This window comes from Pongo abelii, chromosome 7 (genome assembly GCF_028885655.2).
Source record: "Pongo abelii isolate AG06213 chromosome 7, NHGRI_mPonAbe1-v2.0_pri, whole genome shotgun sequence".
Lineage (NCBI taxonomy): Eukaryota > Metazoa > Chordata > Mammalia > Primates > Hominidae > Pongo > Pongo abelii.
Window position 1 is genome coordinate 56441131 of NC_071992.2, and position 24302 is coordinate 56465432.

The 24302-nt window shown below is 35.9% G+C and overlaps 1 protein-coding gene across 4 annotated transcripts in view; it reads right to left on the bottom strand.

The window, feature by feature from the left end:
• Positions 1–11470: 11470 nt before the first annotated feature.
• The window catches only part of LOC129053569 (carbonic anhydrase 1-like), a 52535-nt gene continuing 39703 nt past the window's right edge, over positions 11471–24302 (bottom strand). For all 4 annotated transcript variants that reach the window (XM_063726630.1, XM_063726631.1, XM_063726633.1 and 1 more), the window contains 6 exons: positions 21419–21616; positions 20113–20231; positions 16688–16783; positions 15659–15721; positions 12855–13010; positions 11471–11918 (listed from right to left, as the gene is read on the bottom strand). In XM_063726630.1, coding sequence (XP_063582700.1) covers positions 11802–11918; positions 12855–13010; positions 15659–15721; positions 16688–16783; positions 20113–20231; positions 21419–21616 — 749 coding nt within the window. In that variant the 3' untranslated portion in view covers positions 11471–11801. The remainder of the gene's footprint in view (positions 11919–12854; positions 13011–15658; positions 15722–16687; positions 16784–20112; positions 20232–21418; positions 21617–24302) is intronic.

A 24302-nucleotide genomic window follows, 5' to 3' on the forward strand; every position in this document is an offset into this window, starting at 1 on the left:
TAAGGAACTCGGAGTTTGTCCTAAATCAAAGAGGAACATAAAGGGTTTTATACAGGGAAATAGTTGATTATATTGAACCCTGGATGGGGGAGTATAATTAAGAGAAGGGCAACCATAGAGGCAGAGGCACCAATTAGGGTGGTGATTATCCCTGCAAGAAGCAAGGATGACTTTAATAATGATGTGTTAGTGGACTTGGAAATGATGAGGGAAGTTAAGAGGGATCCGGGATAAGTTGAGAGGCTGGGTGTCTGCATGAGGGTGGCACATTTTAGTTGTTTAATAAATGTTGTTTGGGTGAAGTTTGCTCGTTTCCAGTGCCTCCAGCATTTTAACTACACTATCACATACCCTTGTTAACTGTGGTTGATTTGCATACATTGTTTCAATACTTTGAATTGCAAAGTGGGTACATTCTTACCACTAAGAAAAGATTCATTCCAACAGAGTGGTGCCACAAAGTTCTCAGTGAAGCTGGTCTGTTACTGTTACACAGCTGTGTTCATTCCCATTATGAGCTCCTCGGGTCCAAGTTCATCTCACGGGTCCGTCAGGTCATAGATAACTGTGATATAATGTACAATGCTCATCAACAAGTTTTCTGTACACAGAAAAAAACCTGCCGTTCAGTTACCTTTCATAAGATTCTTTGTCCACATTGCCCAGTGGGGAACATTTGGAATCCTTTTAAAATTTTCCAAATAGACTGTAACTTCACAGAATGTTTCCTTTGTTCTTTAAAGTGCTGAATCATTTATTTTAAAATCAGGTTTAACCTAACACAACTTTAGATTTGGTTTGCTCTATTTGATTTCAAATAACCTTTCAAAACAGGTTGGGGGCAGATTTATAATAAATGTAGCTTGAACTTGGCTTGGAAATCTGATAATGGAAGGAAAAGGGACGATGTGGTTCTTATATCTCTTTTTAAAAGCCCTCCTTATTTACGCCTTTTCATAGCTGGGTCGACTACACTACTTGATGCAAACTCAATCCAAAATATAACCTGAGCTTAAACAAAGGGATTTGAGAAGCCTGCCCTAACAACTAGGAACTCCACACCTAGCCAACCCTCCTACTGCTATTGACCATGTGATCTGGTTCTAATAACTGCTTCTGTCCAATTCTGTGTATCTGAGTCCAGGAATTGTTAACCAAGGTTGTCTAAAATATGGACAATAACACACTTTTATCTATTTTTTTTTAAATACAGAAATTGAAGTCTGGTTCCTCAATCCCAACTTTGGGACTGGGACTCGATTTTGTGTCTACATTCTGTATTATCCCGCTGGTCTTGGCTTTTTTTCCAGGGCACACCATTATCTTGTGTCTGAATTTTTAACATGGACTTACCACTTTTTGTCTGTTGCATTATCTTTTACATATTTTAGTTTGTATGACAAGATGGTTTTTCTTCAATGGTATCTAATCTTCTTAAGTTAGGCCTATTCTTCTTGTGTATTCCTCATCCCAGGAGAAACGGCCGACAACAGCTTTCAAACCCTTCTATAGCATTCCAATTTGTTGAGCAGATTGATTGTATCCTGGAAGAGAGGCAAATTTGTAGCTCATACACCAGTAGAAAAACCTTGCTGGATAAATAGCAACAGGAAGTCGAAGTTAAATAATTATTCCTCTGCCTTCCTAGCATTTGGTTGTGTACATATTATAGTATGCATTTAATTCCAATTTGACTTACAGTTATTTAAGTCTCCCCCAATAGGATTGTAAGGTCCTTTATGACAGGGTCTATTCTTATTTGTTGCTGTATGCCCTGCAGCATGAGGGTAGTGCTTTCTAGGTGGTAAATGCATAGTAAATGGTTGAAAAAATAAAGACATAGAATAAAATTAGAATGTGTAAGATTCTCATTAGTAGGATCAGGGTCTTATTCATTTACCTGCTATATACTAATGTAATGTTTTCCACATGGTGAAATACCTAGTAAATGTTTGAATAGTAAAGATAGAATTAGAGTATCACTTTTCTAATGCATATTTACTCTTAAATTTTTTTCCTGCATAGAAATCAGCTGTCATATTGGCTTTCTGTGCTTGTTTTTTCACACAACGTATTATTCTGTTTTTTTTCTTGAAACGGAGTGTCACTCCGTCACCCGGGCTGGAGTGCAGTGGCACGATCTCCGCTCACTGCAACCTCTGCCTCCTGGATTCAAGTGATTCTCCTGCCTCAGCCTCCTGAGTAACTGGGATTACAGGCACCCACCATCACACCCAGCTTTTTTTTTGTATTTTTTAGTAGAGACAGGGTTTCACCATGTTGGCCAGGCTGGTCTTGAACTCCTGACCTCGTGATCCGCCTGCCTTGGCCTCCCAAAGTGTTGAGATTACAGTCGTGAGCCACCGTGCCCAGCCCGTATTATTCTTTTTTTATGGTGAGAACAGCTACATCTCTGTTCAAGTCAAATACATTGAGTGCCCACTGTATGCTTTAACTTCTCAAGTTCTTCAAGAGATACAAACATGAATGATAAGATGAATCACTGCCTTCCTTAATTTTTTCCTCTCATCTGCTCTTTTTGCATTCTATTATCTAAAAGAAGAGATATAGCTATTTGGGAAGTAGCGGCAGGAGGATCTCTTGAACCCAGGTTTGATGCTGCAGTGAGCTACGATCGCACCACTGCATTCCAGCCTGGGTGACAGAGTGAGACCCTATCTCTAAAAGAAGATAGGGTCTTTTTATATGTTTATCATATGCCTTATTATAGCTAGATCAACTACACTGCTTGATGCAAATTCAATCCTGCTGGTCTCCAAAACAAGAAAAAAAGAAGAGAGAAATCAAGTGCATCAAAATTATGAAACATGACAAAGGGAAAAAGCTTAGGTAGATGCTCATCTGATGTCCTGGGGGCAGTGCTATGCTGGGAAAGGCTTTTATCCAGCTGTGGGAACTTTCTAGAGGAGTGGCATTTGAAATCAACATGAAAGTATGGCCAGGATTTTGACTGAAGAAGTAAGAGACCATTGGAGAAGAGAAGAACATGAGTAGAGACAGAGAAGCAAAATATGTCTAGAGAATGTCAAATGGGTTTGTCAGGCTTAATGTACAAATAGCAAATAAGTGGGAGATTAGTCTTACAAGGTCAAGGTAGATGGAATACATATTATGAAATTTAGGGAACCTGTACTTAACTTGGGAAGACAGTGGAGAGCCATAACCATGTGTGCGTGCATGCATGAGAGTATGTGTATGTGTGTGTGTATGTGTGTGAGTAAGGAGAGAAAGAGAAAGATGGGGGTGAGGGGAGGGCTCCAAACCATAGCAGGTTATTAAAATCACTTGAGTATCTTGGAGAAAGATACCGAATCAGCCCAGATCTCTAGAGTGAGAATATTAAGGTGACTTCGGAAACTGTACTTAACAAAACCCCCAAAATTCCTCAGGTAATTTTTATTTCCCAGGTTTGGGAGTCAATTGTGGATTATAGATTACTGGCCAGGAAATTCTGTTCACTCATTTGTCAAAAGTCTATTGAGGCCAGGCTTGCAGTGGCTCATGCCTGTAATCCCAGCAATTTGGGAGGCCGAGGCAAGTGGATCACCTGAGGTCAGGAGTTCGAGACCAGCCTGGCCAACATGGAGAAACCCTGTTTCTACTAAATATACGAAAATTAGCTTGGCATGGTGGTGAGCACCTGTAGTCTCAGCTACTCCAGAGGCTGAGGCAGGAGAATTGCTTGAACCCGAGAGGCGGAGGTTGTCCTGAGCTGAGATTGCACCACTACACTCCAGCCTAGCGACAGGGTGAGACTTTGTCTCAAAAAATTAAAATTAAAATTAAAAAAAGTCTGTTGAACACCTACTGTGTATCAGACATTGTGTAATTACTGGAAATATAGAAAGGAAGACAACAGGCACCATCACTGATCTCATAGAATTTACAGCCTAGCAGGATTAACCAACACTAAATGAGTAATTACACAAATTATAACTGTACTAAGTACCATTGAGGAGAAGCACAGGGTACTGTGAGAAAACATAATGATGGGCCTGACAACTCTGGTTAGGGGAGATGACCCTGAGGAGGTAAAATTTTAATCAAAAGCTCAGGGGCTCAGTTAGGTGAAAGGTTTCAGAGTCACTGTAAGTAATTCAGAGTGAAATAATGACTTGAAATAGGGATGAGAGTGAATGGGGAGATGGATGAGCTTCCGTTTCTGTTTGCTTTGTCCAGTAAAATCAAGGGGAAAAATATGCCAAAGAAAATCATCAGAAAGTAAAGCAAAACGTGAGCTATCCTTTTGGCAGAACTATGGATTTCCCAAGTTTTTAATAAAATTGGTGCCATTTCCCAAGCACTTAATGCTTGGCTTGTGGGTGGTCTCTGGAATTGAGTCTTTGTTAACTTCTCCTTCAGTGCAACAGAAAATTATATTTCTGCTGAAATAAGGAATTTAAAGTTTATATACTCTTCTTGAACATTGCCAATGTACAAAAATACAAAAAAAAAAATCTTTTCTCAATTTTAGAAAGAAAATAAATACCTGAGAGGTCTCTCAACTCTAAAATATTTCTCTAGGTACAACTTCTTTATCTCTTGTTGAATCTTAGCTATCTAAGGAAGCAATAAATGTTTCCAGGAACTTCCATTTATATTCTTTTACATGTTATTTAAGCTGCAGAGCTTTCTGAGACTCTTCGTTTCTGCAGAAGTAACAAATGCTGCTGTTTAATCCATGTTCCACCTGAAAGCTTAGATTTCTTTTTGAGTTGATTTTCTGACTAACACAGTTAATTTTCTGATTAGTATAGGGATTTATTTTCCTGGAAATGGCTTAATGATTAGCTCTAGTATTTACAAAATAAAAATAACTTCCTGACCTGCTATTCAGTTCATATGGTGGGTGGAAGGAAAATGCTGTTTTTGATATTCAATTGACATACTAGGGTTCTACCATTAGAAATTTCAGGGAAAATTCAGATTTCAGAATTGGAAGTGTGTTTCTCAAATGAGCCCAGTTCTAAACTTTATCTAGATTCACCTAACTTTACTCCTAGCCCAATCTTTTTCCTCTCTCATCTTTAAAGAAGTGGTAACACATTTTAAAGTTTCCACCTGGTTCACAATGGCCTGTAAGCTGCATCTGCTCCTGCAACCTATCTTCCTAAATGTCAGTGAATTCAGTGGGATCTCCACCCCATTTCCAACCACAGTTGATAGGACCATAGCTGGGTCCCATCCAAGCCAGCTGCGGTCCTTTTCCTGGGAATATGGAACTGGGACTAGAAATACATCTCTTTCTTCATGTGGTAGGTATCATCATTGCTGTAAAAGAAAAATGTAGGAGGTAGCTTGTGACATAGGAAGTTTAGTCCAAGAACACTGCTCTTGATAATACAAAAAATGAGGAGGATAATGATAAGAAAAATATTATGTTTGAAAAATTAGAAGGAAGGGGTCACATCAGTCTCAGTGGTGACATTGATTAGGGCCATGGTTTATGGATTTCCACCATGACAAGCAGTCCCTGAGCTACAGGAAGCTCCTCCTGCCTCATCATTTCTGTGCACAGTGGGGCTGGTGGGAACCAGCTTTGAGAGAGCATCATGACCCGTGTTTTGAATAGTTTGAGATGTTCTTGTGCCATCTAAATGGAAATATCAAATAGGCATTGGACGTGGGCATTTGAAACAGTCTTGCATAAAAATGTAAATTTAAGATCATAAACCTGATAAAAGGTTACATAGCCTTTGAAGCCAAAGTTATGGATAAGCAAACCTTATTATAGCAAGTTTAAAATTTTGCCACTTAACTCTTTTTTTTTTTACATTGAACCTATGGTTTTTTGTTACATGATTTTTTATAATAAGACTTCTTCTGGAACACACCCTTTGTATTAATAGTGAACAGATGGTACCAATTTATGCTCTTCTCAGCAACTTATGACAGTTCTTATTTCTTTGCATCATTGACAGCACTGTGTATTATTTAAAAATCTTTAGTGATTTAAAGAATGTAAAGATTGATAGAGCATTATTTTAATCTGTACTTCTTTAAGTTGGGTCATTTAAAAATGTATTTATTTATTATTTGTATTTCTTCTTTACTAAATTGCCTCTTTATGTCTTCTTGACATTTTCTCTTGGAAATTCAATTTTTATGTTAAAACTTGTGAAAGCTTTTTACATAGTGAGGACATTGTTCCTGTAGATGCCATTTATATTGAAACATTATTCCCAGTTGTCATTTTCCTTTTTATTGAATTTTTTTATTGTTGCTGCTTTTACCAACATATTTAATTTTTCACAGTTCAATCAATTATTCTGCCATTTCCTGGGTTTGCCTTTGGTGTTTTTGAATAAAATTCTCCTACCAGATATTATTTAAATATTTATGTATTTTCTAGCATATTAATGATTTCCTTGAAAAATTTAACCCGTCTTGGACATATTTTGATATATGAGATCAGGTTCTAACTATTTTTTTTAAGTAGATAAATGTTATTCTAGCAGAGTATGATTCTGTTATGCATGTTTGCTTCTGCTGGTGATTTAGATAATCTAATAACATAGTAGAAGGTAACATACCCAAATAGCATAACATGCTTCTACCTGTAAGGGGTATTAAAATATTTATTAATGACTTGGGATAGATATACTCTAGTTTTTGAGAGAAAAAAATAAAGCCATTTAAAGTTTGTTCCTCTGTAACATAACTGCTATTTCTGTCTTCTCATAGTTAGGGGATTAGCATACAAGATGCCATTGTGAGAAAACTCTAGTTATTGGGGGAACCTGCCCCCAATATTTCAACGTAGGTTCTTTCTATTTTCCATAAGTGTCAGCTGGCTGAGAAACAAAGAGAAAGAGTACAAAGAGAGGAATTTTAGAGCTGGGCTGCTGGAGGTGACATCACATATTGGTAGGACTGCAATGCCCACCTGAGCCTCAAACCAGCAAGTTTTTTTATTAAGGGTTTCAAAAGGGGAGGGGATGTAAGAACAGGTAGTAGGTACAAAGATCACATGCTTCAAAGGGCAAAAAGCAGAACTACTAATAAAGGTCTAACAAAGATCACAGGCTTCTGAGGGAACGGGACAAAGGGCAAAAGCACTGATAAGGGTCCAACAAAGATCACAAGGCAAAGGGCAAAAGCAGAACTACTGTTAAGGGTCTATGTTCAGCGGTGCACATATTGTCTTGATAAACATCTTAAACAACAGAAAATAGGGTTTGAGAGAAGAGAACCGGTCTGACCACAAATTTACCAGGGTGGAGATTTTCCCCACCCTAGTAAGCCTGAGGGTACTGCAGTATCTCAGTCCTTATCTCAACTGCACAAGACAGACATTCCCAGAGTGGTCATTTATAGACCTCCCTCCAGGAATGCATTCCTTTCCCAGGGTATTAATATTAATATTCTTTGCTAGGAAAATAGTTTTACGATACCTTCCCTACTTGCACGTCCATTTATAGGCTGTCTGCAAGAAGAAAAATATGGCTCTTTTTGCCCGATCCTGCAGGCAGTCAGACCTTATGGTTGTCTTCCCTTGTTCCCTAAAAATCGCTGTTATTCTGTTCTTTTTCAAGGTGCACGGATTTCATATTGTTCAAACACACATGTTTTACAATCAGTTTGTACAGTTAACACAATTATCACAGTGGTCATGAGGTGATGTACATCCTCAGTTTATGAAGATAACAGGATTAAGAGATTAAAGTAAAACAAGCGTAAGAAATTATAAAAGTATTATTTGGGAACTGATAAATGTCTGTATTAAAATGAAATTTTCACAATTTATGTTCCTCTGTCATGGCTCCAGCTGGTCCCTCCGTTCGGGGTCCCTGACTTCCCACAACATCTAGGAAGTGCACCTGTGATCTGAGAATTCTAAAGTCTTCAAACACAATCCCTTTGTTCACCAGTTCACTGTTTTGGTACATGGTGATAGTGTGCACATATTTTTAAGACTCTAAGGTTACTCCTTATAACTTACTTCTTTATTGAAAGCAAGATTTTGTACAAGAATCCTATGGCTACTTCACATTTCTTTCAAGCATGTTATATTTCTATTAAAATATTTTTTATTCTGTTTATTTTTTTCCTTAGCTTTAAGTCTAGGAACACAAAATCAGCTACCTTTTGTTAATTGGTTAAATACCTACATCCATAGTTCCATTTTGCTGAAGTAGATATACTCATGTATACAGTAGCTATGTCTGTCTGTCTGCCTATCTCTTTGTGTATCTACTGAGATTAAGAATTGGTAAATCTATTAAGAGTAATAAGAAAATCTGTGCAGTGTCTCATGAAGATGAGTGGGTAAATAAACATTTGGGGTTTACAGATAATCAAGAAGATAATGCTTATAAAATAAGTATTTCCTTATGCTTTCATGGTCTTGGATGCAGAGAATATTGATGGCTTTTAAAATGATTTTGGCCCTTTATTTATCCAATGATATCTTCCTCAATCAAACTTTCTCTTCTATGCCCTTTTATTCTCATTTGTAATCTTTTATTACCTACTAATAAACAATTCACTAAGGTTTGGGTTCTCTTTCTGAAAAAAATCTTTTTATATCTCTTCTACAATGAAACCTTATATTAACCCAAAGTAATATTTTTAGAGGAGAAAGAAAAAAAAAGATAATTCATGAATGATATCAGAAATATACTGTCACTCCATTTGTAGGTATGTGTTATGAAGGATGACACAGAAAAGCAAAAATAAATATTACACTAGGATGCAAGATCAAGAGAGACTTGGAGTCCATTTTTAACTTTTTAAATAGTTTAGAGCAGGTGTCTTTTCCTGAGGTCCAGGAATGACTTTGTGATGGGGAAGGAAGCAAAAGGCTGAGTTTCTAAACATTCTAAGACTCAGTGCAAAATTTTGGCTATATTTGATTATGTAACATTTTTGGTAAGGGAGAGAAGTTTCATAGCTTTAATCACATATTGGTAGGAATCTGCCACCACAAAACAGAGAAGGACCAAGGATAGGGAGTTCCTAGAGTTATAATAAATAGATATCTGCTCTTTTGAGTCATGTAAGGAAATTAAATTTAATGAAAATATTTCTTTTTCTTTCTTTCCTTTGCCCTAATTCCTATTATGATGAATTTAATGTATTTTGAGTCATTTTGCTAAACTTTACTTAAATGAACAAAGTAGAAAATATTTTGGTCTACTTGGACTCACAATTCAGCAGAAGGGTGCCATAGTGATAAGGGTACATTAGGGTGTTTCTGAAGGGCAAGTGAAAAGACAGAAAACAGCATGGAGTAGGAGCACTCTTTATCCTTGAGCCCACGCTGGGCCTCACCAGCTGGCTTATCATTCTAGATGCCAATAGATGTGGTATAAAGAAGGTCAGCTGCCAAACATCATGGAAAAACCAGAGAATCCTTGCAGGATGTTTAAATTCTTTACGTAAGTTGAGAAAGGATGAGGACATACAAGAGGAGGGTGAGTCAGTGACACATATGAGTTACACTCTCAGATGATCCAGTGCCTAGTTTTCATACCTTCTCTCAAGAGCTGTTTTTATCAGCTACTTCAGAGAAATTAATAATGCATCTCATGAGTTCTGCCAAATATATGAAATTCTGGCAGAGGCAGTAAGGAGAAACATGCTCCCCATTTGGCATTTGCGTTAGGGATAATGTTTGATGGTCATCATGTATTTTTTGTCACATCTTTGCCCTGTCCATAATAAGACTTACAGACTTATATCTAAATGCTGGAATCCATTTTAACCTTCTTAAAAAATATATGGACCATCAGGTCAATTGTTTTTCAGATCCTTCCTGTGAAACTTATTTCTAAATTGTTTAATTTCTTTTCAGAAAATGTTTTCAAATGAACATCTTTTGCAAATGTGTTTCTCAACTTCAGCTCATATCTCTCTTTCTTTGGGTCTCACCTTTTGAGAGACTTTTATAACTTTGTAATTAAAATCCTATCAATACAACTCATGTGAAGTAATAGGATCCTAGGCCAGGTATAAGTGTTGCAGGCTTTCTCAGTATTTGACAATTACAGAGTATCATACACAGTTGGATTCCTTTGCAAATAAAGTATTTTATATTTAGAGATTGCATTTGGGGGCAGAGCTAACGTGTTAGTTGACTCCATTATATTTGTATTTATTTTTTTCAATTAATAAATTCTAAATTTCCCATCTTTGTGTAGAAAAACAAATCAATTTTGATTAAAAATAAAATAAAAACAAATTACATTTTAATAAAGAGGATTCACCTAAATTCTAGGCCCCAAGTCAAATATTTCAAAAGAAGTCTCTTAGTATGGTTTTTAGGTGTAAAACAAACACAGCCTTTGCAGAAAGGCTTATTAGGGCAGTGAAGAATCTGCTTAATGTTTTTAAAGTAATTTTACTAAAACGTACAGAAATGAACAACTGGGCTTGGTCTCTACTAGTTCAAATGAGATAACTAAAGTAAATCACAAGATTAAACACCGGACACAGGATTTGTAGAATTCTGGATGTAGATACGGCTTCGGCAAAATAGGAGGAATAAGTTCTAGTGTTTTACAGCATAATAGGGTGACTATAATAAACAATACTTTATTGTATATTTTAAAATAGCTGGAGGAAAGGATTTTGAATATTCTCAACACAAAGAAATGATAAATGTTTAAGGTGATGGATATGCTAATTACCCTGATTTGATCATTACACATTGTATACATGAATCAAAATATCACACTTCTAGCCTGGGCAACATAGAGAGACCATGTCTCTACAAAAAACATTTAAAAATTAGGCTGGCATGGTGACATGCATCTCTAGTCCCAGCTACTCAAGAGGCTGAGGTGAGAGGATCCCTTGAGCCCAGGGGTTTGAGGCTGCAGTGAGCTATGATCCCACCATCGCATTCCCCCTGACTGGCAGAGTGAGACCTTGTCTCAAAAAACAAACAAACAAAAAACACCACACTGTACTCCATAAACATGTACAATTATTGTGTGTCAATTAAAGATAAAAATAGCATAAGGTGAAGTGCACATCTGACTAAAAGATTGCATGATGTTTCTATAGGATTCTAAGCACAAATGACTTCTTTAGCATTTTTATAAACCATTCACTTGTGACTTTTCTTCCAATTTTAAAGTAAGGATTCTCCATGCAATCTAACTAGTTGTAATAATGGCAGAGAAGCATTGTCCTTGCTAACGTGGGGAGAAGAAGTGAAAGCAATATCTAGAAGCATCATCTTCCTATATAAAAGATAATCATTTTGATCACAGACAACACAAATGGTGGCAATGTTGGGCCAGCATAACGATATTAAATCCAGTTGTCATCTCAGCTGTATTTTTGTCTTCAGGAGTAAGCAAACTAATTTCTCAATATTTCATCTCCAGCTGCTCCTAGGTTGTTATATTTGAGGCAAAATACTCTTGCAAGTAAAGAATTTAAGATTTTTGAATGTAAATGGAGTAGAAACTTAAAGGTTTTAGAAACTGCACAATAGAAAGAAAGAGATAAAATTATTTTATTGGTTCAAATAAACTGGAAAAAATAGACATACAAATCACTTAGTTGTAATTTTAAAGAATTCCTCAAACTAAACTTGAATTTAAGAATAAGCTTATGCTTACAGATTACTATTTGCTAGCTTACTAATTATTATTTGAATTAAGCAGTAAGAACTAAAATTTAAGTTTCTTAGTTTTACAGATTGATTTGAAGGCATGCTGTCTTGCTAATATTGAAATAAATTTATTTCTTAAAAATTATTATTTTACTGGATTATGTCAGAAGCAGGGCTGTGTTCTTGAGGAAGGACAAGCTTCTTCTCAGACTCATCAAAATGAAGCTCTCACTGTTCTGCCCTTCAGAGGTTGGGTTGGGCGGTTGTTGTGCTGAATGGGGACAGCGTTATCACCTTCAATATTTGATAGAAGACTGCGGAATTGTGCCAGCTGGAAGGATAAAATATTTTTAAAATACAAAGTTTTTAAAGTTACATAAAGCATTTTATTTACAGGATTACCAACCACTGATATTTAGAAAACTGAGTTAGAAATTGCAGTAATATCACTAATAGGAAGAGAGTAAGCCCCAAATCCTTTATATTCATTCCTTTGAACCAGGCATTTTGCTTTAATTATTGATAACTGGGTTAAAGTATCAACTTTTCAATTTCAGCTGGGGGTACATTGGGTGAGTGACTTATTAGCTTGGTACCTTAGTTTCCATATAGTACTTACTTCACTGTGTTGTTGTGAAGATTAAATGGGTTAATACACGCAAAGCCCTTAGAATGTTGCTTGACATATAGCATGTGCTCATTAAATGTCAGTTAGCAACAGGCTGCAATGCTTGTCCTGTAGGTTTGTTATGAGAATCGGCTAATAAAATATATGTAAGGCACCTAATAAACGTGGTTGAGCAATGAATGATACTATAATCACCATTATAAACAACAGTTAATGAGATATTTTGTTGAATATTTAAAAGTTTAAACTCCACAAAAGGAATCAAAATATTTTGCCAACTATCAAGGTATGCCAGCTGGGAGCCACAATTCCCCAAAGTCTTATTGAAATGTCCAGTCACAGTTTTTCCTTTATTTCTGAAATGCTTAAGAAGATATTTAACAAGGTTGGACTTTTCCTTATTAAGGAGGAAAGAGTGGTGGGAGTCATTTTTTTTTTCTGCCAAAGGCAAAAAAAAGTATTATAATGCATTTTTGGATAGTTTAATAAACCTATGTCCCCAAATTAATATTTTTAAGTTGGGAGGAAAAATGAACTTCTCACAAAGCTGACTGAAATAATAATCTCTCTCACTGATACTATCAATTAAAGTAATATTCCTGCTACGCATTCCCAGTTCCCATTCATTCATAGCTCTACCTGCTCTGAGCTGGCACTGATGCTCTCCTTAAAGATGATCCAAGTTACACTCTCATAAAGAGGAGGATGAGTCAGAGAGCCAGGGTAGGTCCAGAAATCCAGGGATGAAGGAAGGAGAGTAGAGGGGTCAAAATTTGTGAATGGGGCTCGTTTGCCCTGGAAGAAAAGAATACATCATTACAGCATGATATAAAATACTTAATATGAATATATGTGACATATATATGCTACATTATCTTGTTATACATTATTTAGAGATTTTAGCTAAGAGTCATTGATTTTTCTACTATTTAGTATTTAATGACTGGTGTGTTTGTGGATATAAACAACAATATCAACAGAAGAAAAAAAGATGAAAAATGTGTTATATGTAAGTTTTTGACCAAGACGTTTCCTTCTTCATTTGGTTGCAGATAAACAAAGATTCAAAAACCTTTTTTACAATCTATATCTTTAAAACATATTTAATTTCTAGTATAAAGCTTTTGTTTTTTCTCTAGGAATGATGCCAGATTCTATTTCAATGGCAAAAATCTTTATTGACATGCATATTGGTTGTTTTAGTTTTATTCTATTTATTCCTATCATCTTTTCTGATTATTACTGGTGTATAGGAAATATACTGATATTTGTATGCTAATCTTTTATGCATTCTGTATTTTAGATGATTCTTCTGGAGTTTTCAGGTGGATGTTAGTGATGATATCAACTGCACACAATGATAGTTTTTTTTTGCTATTTCAATATCTATCATAATATGTACTCTTTCATTATTTTGTTGCACTGACTAGGACCCTTATTATAATTTTCAATTGTGATGGTCACAGTGGCACCTTGGTCTTGTCCCTGATTGAAATGAAAATGCTTCAAGTGTTTCACTATGAAGTTAAATGTTGATACAAGTTTCTAGGTAAATTCTTTATCAAATTCAATAAGTTTTCAGACAGTTTTCTTTCATTTTGTTTCATCCTAAAGAAAGGGCATTAACATTTATCAAATGATTTTAAGCATTTAACAAGTTGATCATGAGGTTTTCTTCATCTTTAACTAGTTAATATAATGAATTAATTTAAGATTTTCTAATATTGAGTCATTCTTGTATTTTCCCAAAAATACTAGTTCAGAAACTCTACGAGTTCAGAAACTACTCTTTTAATACACTGTTGAATTTGATTTGTTATAATAAATTTTAGGATTTCCTTTAGCTACATTCCTAAGAAAGTTTATCCTATGTTTTTTGTTTTGTTTGTCTGTTTTGTAGTTTTCATACCCGGTTTTGGTATCAGATTCCATTAAATTGATGGGAAGTTTTCTGTCTGTTCCTTCATCTGGGCAGTTTAGTTAACACTGGCATGATTGTTTCTTAAAAGTTGAGTAACCCTTTTCCATGAAGTGGTCTGGGCCTAGTCTTTTTGTTTAATAGATACATTTTGACTACTGTTTAAATTTACTTTTAGGTTCTCAGTCTATTTAGGTATTCTAACTCCTTTTGAGTCAATGCCTTTACTTCACATTTTCTTGGAAAATTATCCATTTTATCTAAATTTTAAAATTTACTGCCATAATGTTATAAAAAATTTTGTCTCTTAAAATTCTCTTCTATATCTTTAGTCACAACCTATTTATTTCTAATAATGTTTCATATGTACTGCTTTTTTTCTCTTTATCCAGCTTCCCCAAAGTCTGACTTTTTTGTTGTTCTTCCAAAGAATCAACTTTTCAATTTATTGATAAAATTTTACCCCTTACTTAGTCATCATTTTTCTTTTTAAAATTTATTTATTTATTTATTTAAGATGAAGTCTTACTCTGTTACCCAGGCTGGAGTGCAGTGGCACAATCTTGGCCCACTGCAACCTCCACCTCCTGGGTTCAAGCGATTCTCCTGCCTCAATCTCCTGAGTAGCTAGGACTACATGTGTGCACCACCATGCCCAGCGAATTTTTTGTATTTTTAGTAGAGACAGGATTTCACTATGTTGGCCAGGCTGGTCTTGAGCTCCTGACCTCAAGCAATCTACCCGCCTCGGCCTCCCAAAGTGCAGGGATTACAGGCATGAGCCACCACACCCAGCCATCATTTTTCTTTCTTATTTTATTCTTTTCTGCTTTTATCTTCACTAATTATTTCCTTATATTTTCTTTTCATTTTTTTTTGATAACTCTTGAGTTGAGGGCTTATTTTTTATCTTCTGTCATTTATACTTTATAAGACACTCATTTAAGTTTAATCTTTTCTAGAATCAGCATAAATCAGATTTATTTTACACAAATATATGACAGTTCTCCATGCTGCAAAACATGACAAATCTCTGATTTATGGTTTAACTGCTTACCATTAAAACAATAAAGCTGTTTGTGTATATCAAAAAATCCATGTTTTTTTGAGTTGACAAGACTTACGGTTATCAAAGATTGTATATCAATCATATCTCAAAAGAATGTCCTTTACTTCTGAATTTTTGTACTGCTAAAAAACTAGAGATATCTTTATTTATGAAATGGAAAATTACAATTTTGTTAGATATAGTTTTTCAAGCAAATTTAAATGGCTATGTAATCTGGTTTTCTACAGGCCATATTCTGCTGAAATAAATAAACCATAACTATGAAAAACAAAAAACCAAAACAATTCCCTGCATTAGAGACTTTCTCAGAGGTAGGCAGTATTGAAGTAGCACCTTGATTTTCAGCTGGTAGCTTTTGCTATGGCCTTCCTACTCCCCAGTTTTAATACTTCATTAAATGATTTCCATAGATCTGTAAATTCTTGATCTCTGATTTAAACTACTTAGTGTGTTTACCTTGGTTTTAATTGCTTGGAGGGCATCAAGTACTTTCTGCAGCTTTGGGTTGGCCTCACCAACCTGGAGATTTAAGAAAATAAAGTATGCGATAAAGATTATTATCAATCGAACACTGCTTAACTAAGTTTTGAATTTTTTTTCAATTAACAACTGACAAGAGGTAAGGTATTTTCTCTCTGCTTTAGAAGGGGAAATTTTTCAAGCTGTATGTCTTTGAGGGCCTTTGTACTCTATAAATTGTTTATAATATGTACCTACAGATAAAGTAGCAAACTAAAAGCTTGATTTAAACTGAATTATTGGCAATATGTTCAAAGTTATACAGGGCAAAATCTAGTAATTTATCAAAACTGACACAAAAACAAATCTCTTATTTTGGTCTGTTATATTAGTTTTCATTACTACAGTATTTGGCATATTGTAAGTGCTCAGTAAAGGTTAAGTAGAGGTGCTATAATTTCAAGAGTTACTTGGTTACCCAGGCATACCCAATTTAATAATAACTTTTTCGTGGAACTTTTCAGGGATTCTTCTATAGAGGATTTGAACAACATCTGCCATTTAAAAAATCAATTGAATGTTCTTTGCAAGAAAAAATTCTCTTACTATTTCTTTCCTAATGAGATATTAAATTGTTAAATTTCTGAATCTATGATTTCAGGTTTCCTTATTAATATTTAATAATATTTCTTTCCTGATGAGATATTAAATTAATAAATTTCAGAATATACGATGTAGGAAGTTTAGAGGAAGAGGAATTTGGAAGAGATGGAAAATAGAAATTCCTTTTTCCCTATGAACACCGTTCTATCTCACCTCCACCTGAAACTCATTTCTCTCTTTAAGAGGGCAGAGATAAAACCAAGCAATAAAATACTAGGGAACTATTTGTTCACCTGTAGTCATCAGTTAAATGGAAACTTTAAAATAAGAAATTCTAAAATATATGTTACCTTATATCCTTCTATTTTGAGGTCTAATTGGTAAGACAGTGGAAGCAGAGCTGTGTAATTATCTGTAACTCACCTTCATCAAAACACCAATAACTGCCAAACCATCAGCCTTTGAGACAGCTTCAGCAAGGCTGGAGTACTTTGCAGAATTCCAGTGAGCTACGTGAAGCTAAAAATGATACTATGGTTAATTAATTATTTATACCAGTGTGATGAAAAAAGGTAAGTTATAAGTTAACTTGTTACCATATGATGATGTATCTTGGCTTAGACACATAAAACTTATGTGAACCTTTATCCAGTGGATTAGAAGAGTTATGTTCTCACTCGTAGGAAGGGTTATCTGTGTGCCAAGTAGAGATTACAAAACCTGGAAGCAGTAAGCAAAATGTCCTTTCCTATGATACTGTTATTGGATATTACGCCTTTAAATGTATCTCTCTTTGTTATGAAAAGATCAGGAAATATGACTAACTAGTTTTTGAGAAAATAATTGAAGTAATTTTCTCTCACATGAGGTACTTTATAGTAAATTTATGAGAAAGGGTTCCTGGAGTACCTGGGAGTCTTGGCCAAGAACAGATTCTTTCGGGCACATTAGTGCCCTTTCCAAACACCTCTCAAATAAATATCTCCAGCTTAATGTCTCTGCAAACTCTAGATTTGTACATCCAAGTATGTATATACGTATTCTTGATTTATTCTTGATATATCTACATGGATGTCTAATAGATATTTCAGACTTAATCTGGCCAAAATAGAACTCTAGATTTTCTTCTTGCCATACCTGCTTAATTTTACCTTCTTAGGATAAGGTTTTTAAATTGCTCAATCAATAAGTACAACAATTATCATTCATTTCTTACTTTCCCCACCTATTAACATTCACATCTTACAGATTATACTTCGTCACATGTTCACAACTTTGAGCCTTTGCATTAGCTTCTAACTTTCTCTGGAATTTCCTTCCCCATGATCTTCAAATGGCAGACTTTTGTCTTGAATTAGGGTTGAACTCAAATGCCACTCCTTAATTCCTTTCTGATCATCCAATATAAAGTAACCACCACAAATAAAAACAGTTCTATCCATATCACTTATTTAATCTCTCTCCTTCCTGTTCTCCTTCCTCCCTTCCTCCCTCCCTCCCTTCCTTCCTCCCTCCTTCCCTTTCTTCCTCCCTTACTTCCTTCCTCCCTCCCTCCCTTCTTTCCTGCCTTCCTGCCTCTGAAATTTTTATTTTCCCTATCAAATGCAAGTTCTGATAGCAAGTACTTTTTAAAAACAGTATCTCCCGCCTGTAATTCCAGCACTGTGGGAGGCCGAGGCGGGCAGATTATGAGGTCAGGAGTTTGAGATCAGCCTGACCAACGTGGTGAAACTCCATCTCTACTAAAAATACAAAATTAGCCGGGTGTGGTGGCACATGCCTGTAATCTCAGCTACTCAGGAGGCCGAGGTAGGAGAATCACTTGAACCTGAGAAGAGGAGGTTGCAGTGAGCCGAGATCGTGCCTCTGGACTCCAGCCTGGGCAAGAGAGCAAGACTCTTTCTCAAAAATAAATAAATAAATAACAACAAAAAATAAATAAAGACGGTATCTGGCATATTGCAGGTGTTCAATGAATATCTGATGAATGAAAAAAGAATGATTAAGACAGTATATTAAGAGGGATCACTTATTGCAATTTCCTCTGACCATGCCAGTGTAGATTCTGTCCCTTCTTGTAATTAATTATTCTTACATCTGTATTCCCATGCTTCTTTGTGAATAGTCATACTGCCATTTACTGCTATATTTAATCACAATAATTTATGCCTATACTTCCCTGCTTGAAAAGCGTTTGCTTGTGTCTCTATGGAAATGTTAAGTAACATTATTCAGCACATGCAACATGAAAGGTGCTGGTCTAAGTGTGCTCTGTATGGGTTGACTCTTTTCATGCTGTCAACAATTATTAAGATAGATACTAATGCTATATTATCTAGATTCTCTATATAGGAATATTGGAGTGTAGAGTGATTTATTCGAAGTTGTACAGCTAGTAAGTGGTCGAGCTTTGATTCAAACCCTGGCAGTCAGCTGGGTACTTGCATTCTTAAGCAACAGGCTGCACTGCCACTCAAACCTATTGTCTTATAGGTATCCCAAGAGGGTTTATTGAACTGAATTTAATCATATGCTAAACTTTGTGGCTGTCTCTCATATCTAGCATGGATTATATTGATTTTTCTCAATTTAGATGAGAGAGTCACTAATTTAATTTTCTTGGATACTACCAACAATCCTTCCAAAAAGATAATACTAATTTAGGCTCTTAGTCCATTTCATTTTAATCTGCATTCAATTTTATGGAGGGGAAAACCCAATTAACAGATTTCTGTGCATTGAAAGGTGTTAGTCATGCTTTACAACACAAGGTAAAGCAAGTTTTATTTGTATACAATCTGCTGATATTCTATCATAATAAAAGATACACATACTTTGTAACGTAGCAGTCTTCCCTGTAAAAATCTATCCTACATAATTACTTTCACTAGTGCACAAGATATATGTACCGATATATTCACTGAAGCATTTTTAAATAAAAGCAAAAGAAACCAATATAACAAAAATCATATGTTGTGATTGTTCATCAATAGAAGGCAGTTAAATAAATTCTGATGCATTCACCCAAATGAAATACTATGGTGACAGTAAAAAAGGTGGAATTCAATCTTCTGATTTTTAAAAATTGTCATGATAATTGAGTAAATAGAAAAAAAGCAGATTGCAAAATTATATATATTATAGAATTCATCTGATGAAAATAAAACTAAAAAGTCAACCTGCATATATGGGTACACATGTATTATATAATTCATACATCTAAAGTAAAGAGCAAAATTTCTCCCATTTTAATCTCCCAGACCCTCTGTTGACAGTTTGGTGTACATGTCTCCATTTTTCTTTGGATATACTGATAATAATGTCCTGAAATAAATCACAAGCTTCCATGTGAGAGCAAGTTAAGAGCCAGGGAAGCTCAGACCCTCATCTAGGTGTATGCTGTTCGGTGACCATTGCTATGACCATTGCTCTTAGTAGAGTCTCATTGAATTGTCCTGGCTTGGCCACAACGATACTGCTGGTGTATCCAAACTTGAACATTTAAATAAAGAGGAAATGGTGGTGTGTTCCATTTGGGGTTACAGCTTTAAAGGAGAGCAGTGCCACCCTTTGAAGCTAGCTTTGATATCAAGGTAACAGTTTTTGAGGCATTCTCAGGGAAAGGTGAATCTTGGGCTCAGTAGTTTAGCTGCCTCTTTCCACATGAAAATTTTCCCTCTCTTGCCAAACATTATGTGTCTGTGCTTGATTTTAATGGAACCTGGGAGTTCCTTACTGGAATACCCATTCCTTTGGAGTCATTATGATGTTGTCTTAGAAGAGAAGGGAGAAGCTGCTTCTGGGAGTACTCTCAGGGTAATTATCTCTCACTTACTAAATTACATTACCTCGGCAGAATATTTGACTCCATCCACTGTATGTTCTGAACCATGCTCATTTGTACTGCCCCAGTGAAAATGGAACTGAAAAAGCCTATAGCTGTCGGAGAGAGGTCCACCTTTCAGCACTGGAAGAAAAGGGAACCGATTGTTAGCCTGATGCTCCACAAACTCTAGCTTATCTTTGCATTTAATATAAACTAACACTAAATTGTGTTGAGTAGAAGTGAAAACAAACATTAGTGCCTAGACTTTCATCTTGTTTTCCCCCACATCCATGAGGATGACAGTCATATGTATGGTGCACCCTTGACTGTGGCATTGATGAGATATTCCATGAATTATACACATTTCCCAGCACACGAGCTACAATTTTACCTGTTTCTAACTCCTAGAAAGCATATTGCCATGTGAGTGAATTACATCATTACAGGGCTGTCCTTGAATCTCCTTTAATTTGCAAGTTTATTCCTTCATTCTTTCAACAAAGACAGTATGCATCAAAAATCTTTAGTAGTTTATTTTGAGTAATGAACCATTCATCACCTACTATGTAACTGGTGAAGACACAACAGTATATCTTGACAGCTTTGTTGAGAATCCCTGCCCAGGGACCAAGAGAGAGTACCAGTGGGGCAGTGGGGCACTTATAAAACTTTGTTTGGAGAGACTATCCAATGATAATATTAGTTAAATGCACATAATACCAGACCTAATCTAATATTAATAATGGACATAGCCCCAAGGTGCCTAAAATATAGGCCTCAGAAACTAGTAAAAATATTTAGCATTTTAAATCTGTAGAACTCTTTTATGGAATTGTCATTTAATAAAATATTCAATAAAACTTCGTGAAAAGCTAACTCTGTAGCAAAATTTGTTCCAGATTCTGGAGTATAAGGATAATTCAGTTACTGCTTTGTTTTTCTTTTCTACTGTGCTCATTCATACTCATCCCAATTAGAAAATATTTTTCTTTTTAGTTGTTCTTTTTGTAATGACTGGTTCACAAGACCTTTCTGGATAAATGCTGTTTATTCAGAGACAGTGAAGTGAGCATACAGATACTGGAATGACGAGAAGAGACGTGATGGTGACTTTGAAAAGAAAGACTGAAAATAGAGAGCTGGGAGTTCCAAAAATTTTCTTTACCACCTGGGAGTTTTCCAGAAGTCCAAGATGCCTCAGTAGATTACAGAATGCTGCACACAAGCACAAAAGACTTAGAATGGGTGTCATATTTTTCGAGTACTGTTTTTTAAATTTCCCCAGTAGACTGTAAGAAAAAAAATATCAGAAGGGTCCTTCAGCTCACCTGATCGGTTGTCGTTGTCCTCAAAATTTACATGGAAGGAATGTCCCACATTGATAATTTCTTTGGCTGTGGCTGGGTTGTAGGAGAAACTAATAGGTTTCAGAGAGGTGTCATGTTTGGCTTCACTGGTTTTAATGTCAACAGGGGACTGGTTATTTCCATTGGCAATGGGATACAGCTTGCTCCATTGTTCAGGACCTACCAGGACAAACACGTGTAAAATCAATGCTTTATCAAATGCTTGATTCCAAGTTTTAGGAGTATAGTTACCTGTTTCCTTATTAGATTAGGGTTTATTTAAGTGTATTAAATGATATTCTCTTAAGATTAATAGAAATTCTGTGTTTGAAAATGTCCCGTTTCTTTCTTTCTTACTCTCTCTCTTTTTCTCTTTCTTTCTTTTGCTTTCTTTCTTTCTTTCTTTTCTTTCTTTCTTTCTCTCTCTCTCTTTCTTTCATTCTTTCTTTCTTTCTTTCTCTCTCTCTCTTTCTTTTTTTTTTTTTGACAGAGCCTTGCTCTGTCACCCAGGCTGGAGTGCAGTGATGCACTCTCGGCTCACTGCAACCTCCGCCTCCCAAGCTCAAGCGATTCTCATGCCTCAGTTTTCCAAGTAGCTGGGATTACAGGCACATGCCACCATGCCTGGCCATTTTTTTTTGTATTTTTAGTAGAAATGGGATTTCATTAAGTTTTCCAGGCTTGTCTTGAATTCCTGACTTCAAGTGATCCACCTGCCTCGGTCTCCCAAAGTGCTGGGATTACAAGCATGAGCCACTGCACCAGGCCCCTTTTCTATGTTGTACTATAAAATAGTGTATTTGTCAATACTACTAATATAGATGTATACTTATAGTCTATAGAATCAGACCATACATATTTTATTATTAGCAATAGATTTCTAATACAAGCTTACCTCATTTTGTTGCACTTCACTTTATTGTGCTTTGCAGATATTGCATTTTTTACAAACTGAAGATTTGTAGCAACCTTGCATCAAGCAAGCTTATTAGGGGCATATTTTCAACAGCATGTGTTTATTTCATGTCTCTGTGTCACATTTTGTAATTCTCGCAATATTTTAAACTTTTTAATTGTTCATACATCTATCATGGAGATCTTTGATGTTACTATTATAATAGTGTTGTGGCACCATAAACCATGTCCAAGTAAGATGATGAACTTAATCTGTAAATGTTGTGTGTGTTTTAACTACTTTACTGACTGGCTATTCCCCATCTATCTCCCTCTCTATAAGTCTCCCTATTCCCTGAGACAAGAATATGGAAATTAATCTGTTTAATAACCCTACAAAGACCTGTAAGTAAGTACTCCAGTGAGAGGAAGAGTCACATGTTTCTCACTTTAAATCAAAAGCTAGAAATGATTAAGCTCAGTGAGGAAGGCATGTCAAGAGTTGAGACACGCCAAAAACTAGACCTCTTGTGCCAGTTAGCCAAGTCATGAATGCAAAAGAAAAGTTCTTGGAGAAAATTAAAGGTGCTACACCAGTGCACACACAAATGATAAGAAAGCAAAGCAGCATTATTGCTGATATAGAGAAAGTTTGAGTAGTTTGGATAGAAGATCAAACCAACAACCACATTCCCTTAAGCCAAATCCTAATCAGAGCAAGGCTATAGCTCTCTTTAATTCTGTGAAGACTGAGAAAGGCAAAGAAGCTGCAGAAGAAAAGTTAGAAGCTAGTGGAGGTTGGTTCATGAGATTTAAAGAAAAATGCCATCTCCATAACATGAAAGTGTGAGGTGATGTGGCAAGTGCTGATACAGAAGCCACAGACAGTTATACAGAAGATCTAGCTAAGATAACCAATGAAGGTGACTACACTAAACAACAGGTTTTCAGAGTAGAAAAAACAGCCTTCTTTTGGAAAAAGATAGCATCTAGGACTTTCATAGCTAGAGAGGAGAAGTCAATGCATGGTTTCAAAATTTTTAAAAACAGCCTGACTCTTTTGTTAGGGTCAAATGCAGCTGTTGACTTTAAGTTGAAGCCAACACTCATTTAACATTCTGAAAATCCTAGGACCCTTAAGAATTATGCTCAATCTACTCTGCCTGTGCTCTATAAAAGGAACAACAAAGCCTGAATGACAGCACATCTGTTTACAGCCTGGTTTACTGACTATTTTCAAGTCCACTGTTGAGCTCTACTCCTCAGTAAAAGAAGATTCCTTTCAAAATATCACTGCTCATTGACAAAGCACGTGGTCACCCAGGAGCTCTGATGGAGATGTACAAGGAGATTGATGTTATGTGCATGCCTGCTAACACAGCATCTATTCTGCAGTCTATGGATCAAGGAGTAATTTCAACTTTCAAATCTTATTTAAGAATATACTTTGTAAGGCTGTAGTTCCCATAGATAATAATTTTTTTTTATGATGGATCTGAGTAAAGGAAATGGAAGTTGTCTGGAAAGGATTCACCATTCTGCATGAACATTTGTAATTCATGGGAGAAGGTCAAGTTATCAACACTAACAGGAGTTTGGAAGAAGTTGATTCCAAAGACATGGATAACTTTGAGCCTTCCCAACCTTCAGCAACCACTATCCTGATCAGTCAGCAGTCATCCACATTGAGGCAAGACCCTCCACCATCAAAAAGATTAATACTTGGCTGAGTGCAGTGGCTCATGCCTGTAATCCCAGCACATTGGGAGGCCAAGGAGGGCAGATCATGAAGTCAGGAGATTGAGAGCATCCTGGCTAACATGGTGGAACCCCATCTCTACTAAAAATACAAAAAAATTAGCTAGGCGTGGTGGTGGGCACCTGTAGTCCCAGCTACTCTGGAGGCTGAGGCAGGAGAATCACTTGAACCTGGGAGGCAGAGGTTGCAGTGAGCCTAGATCATGCCATTGCA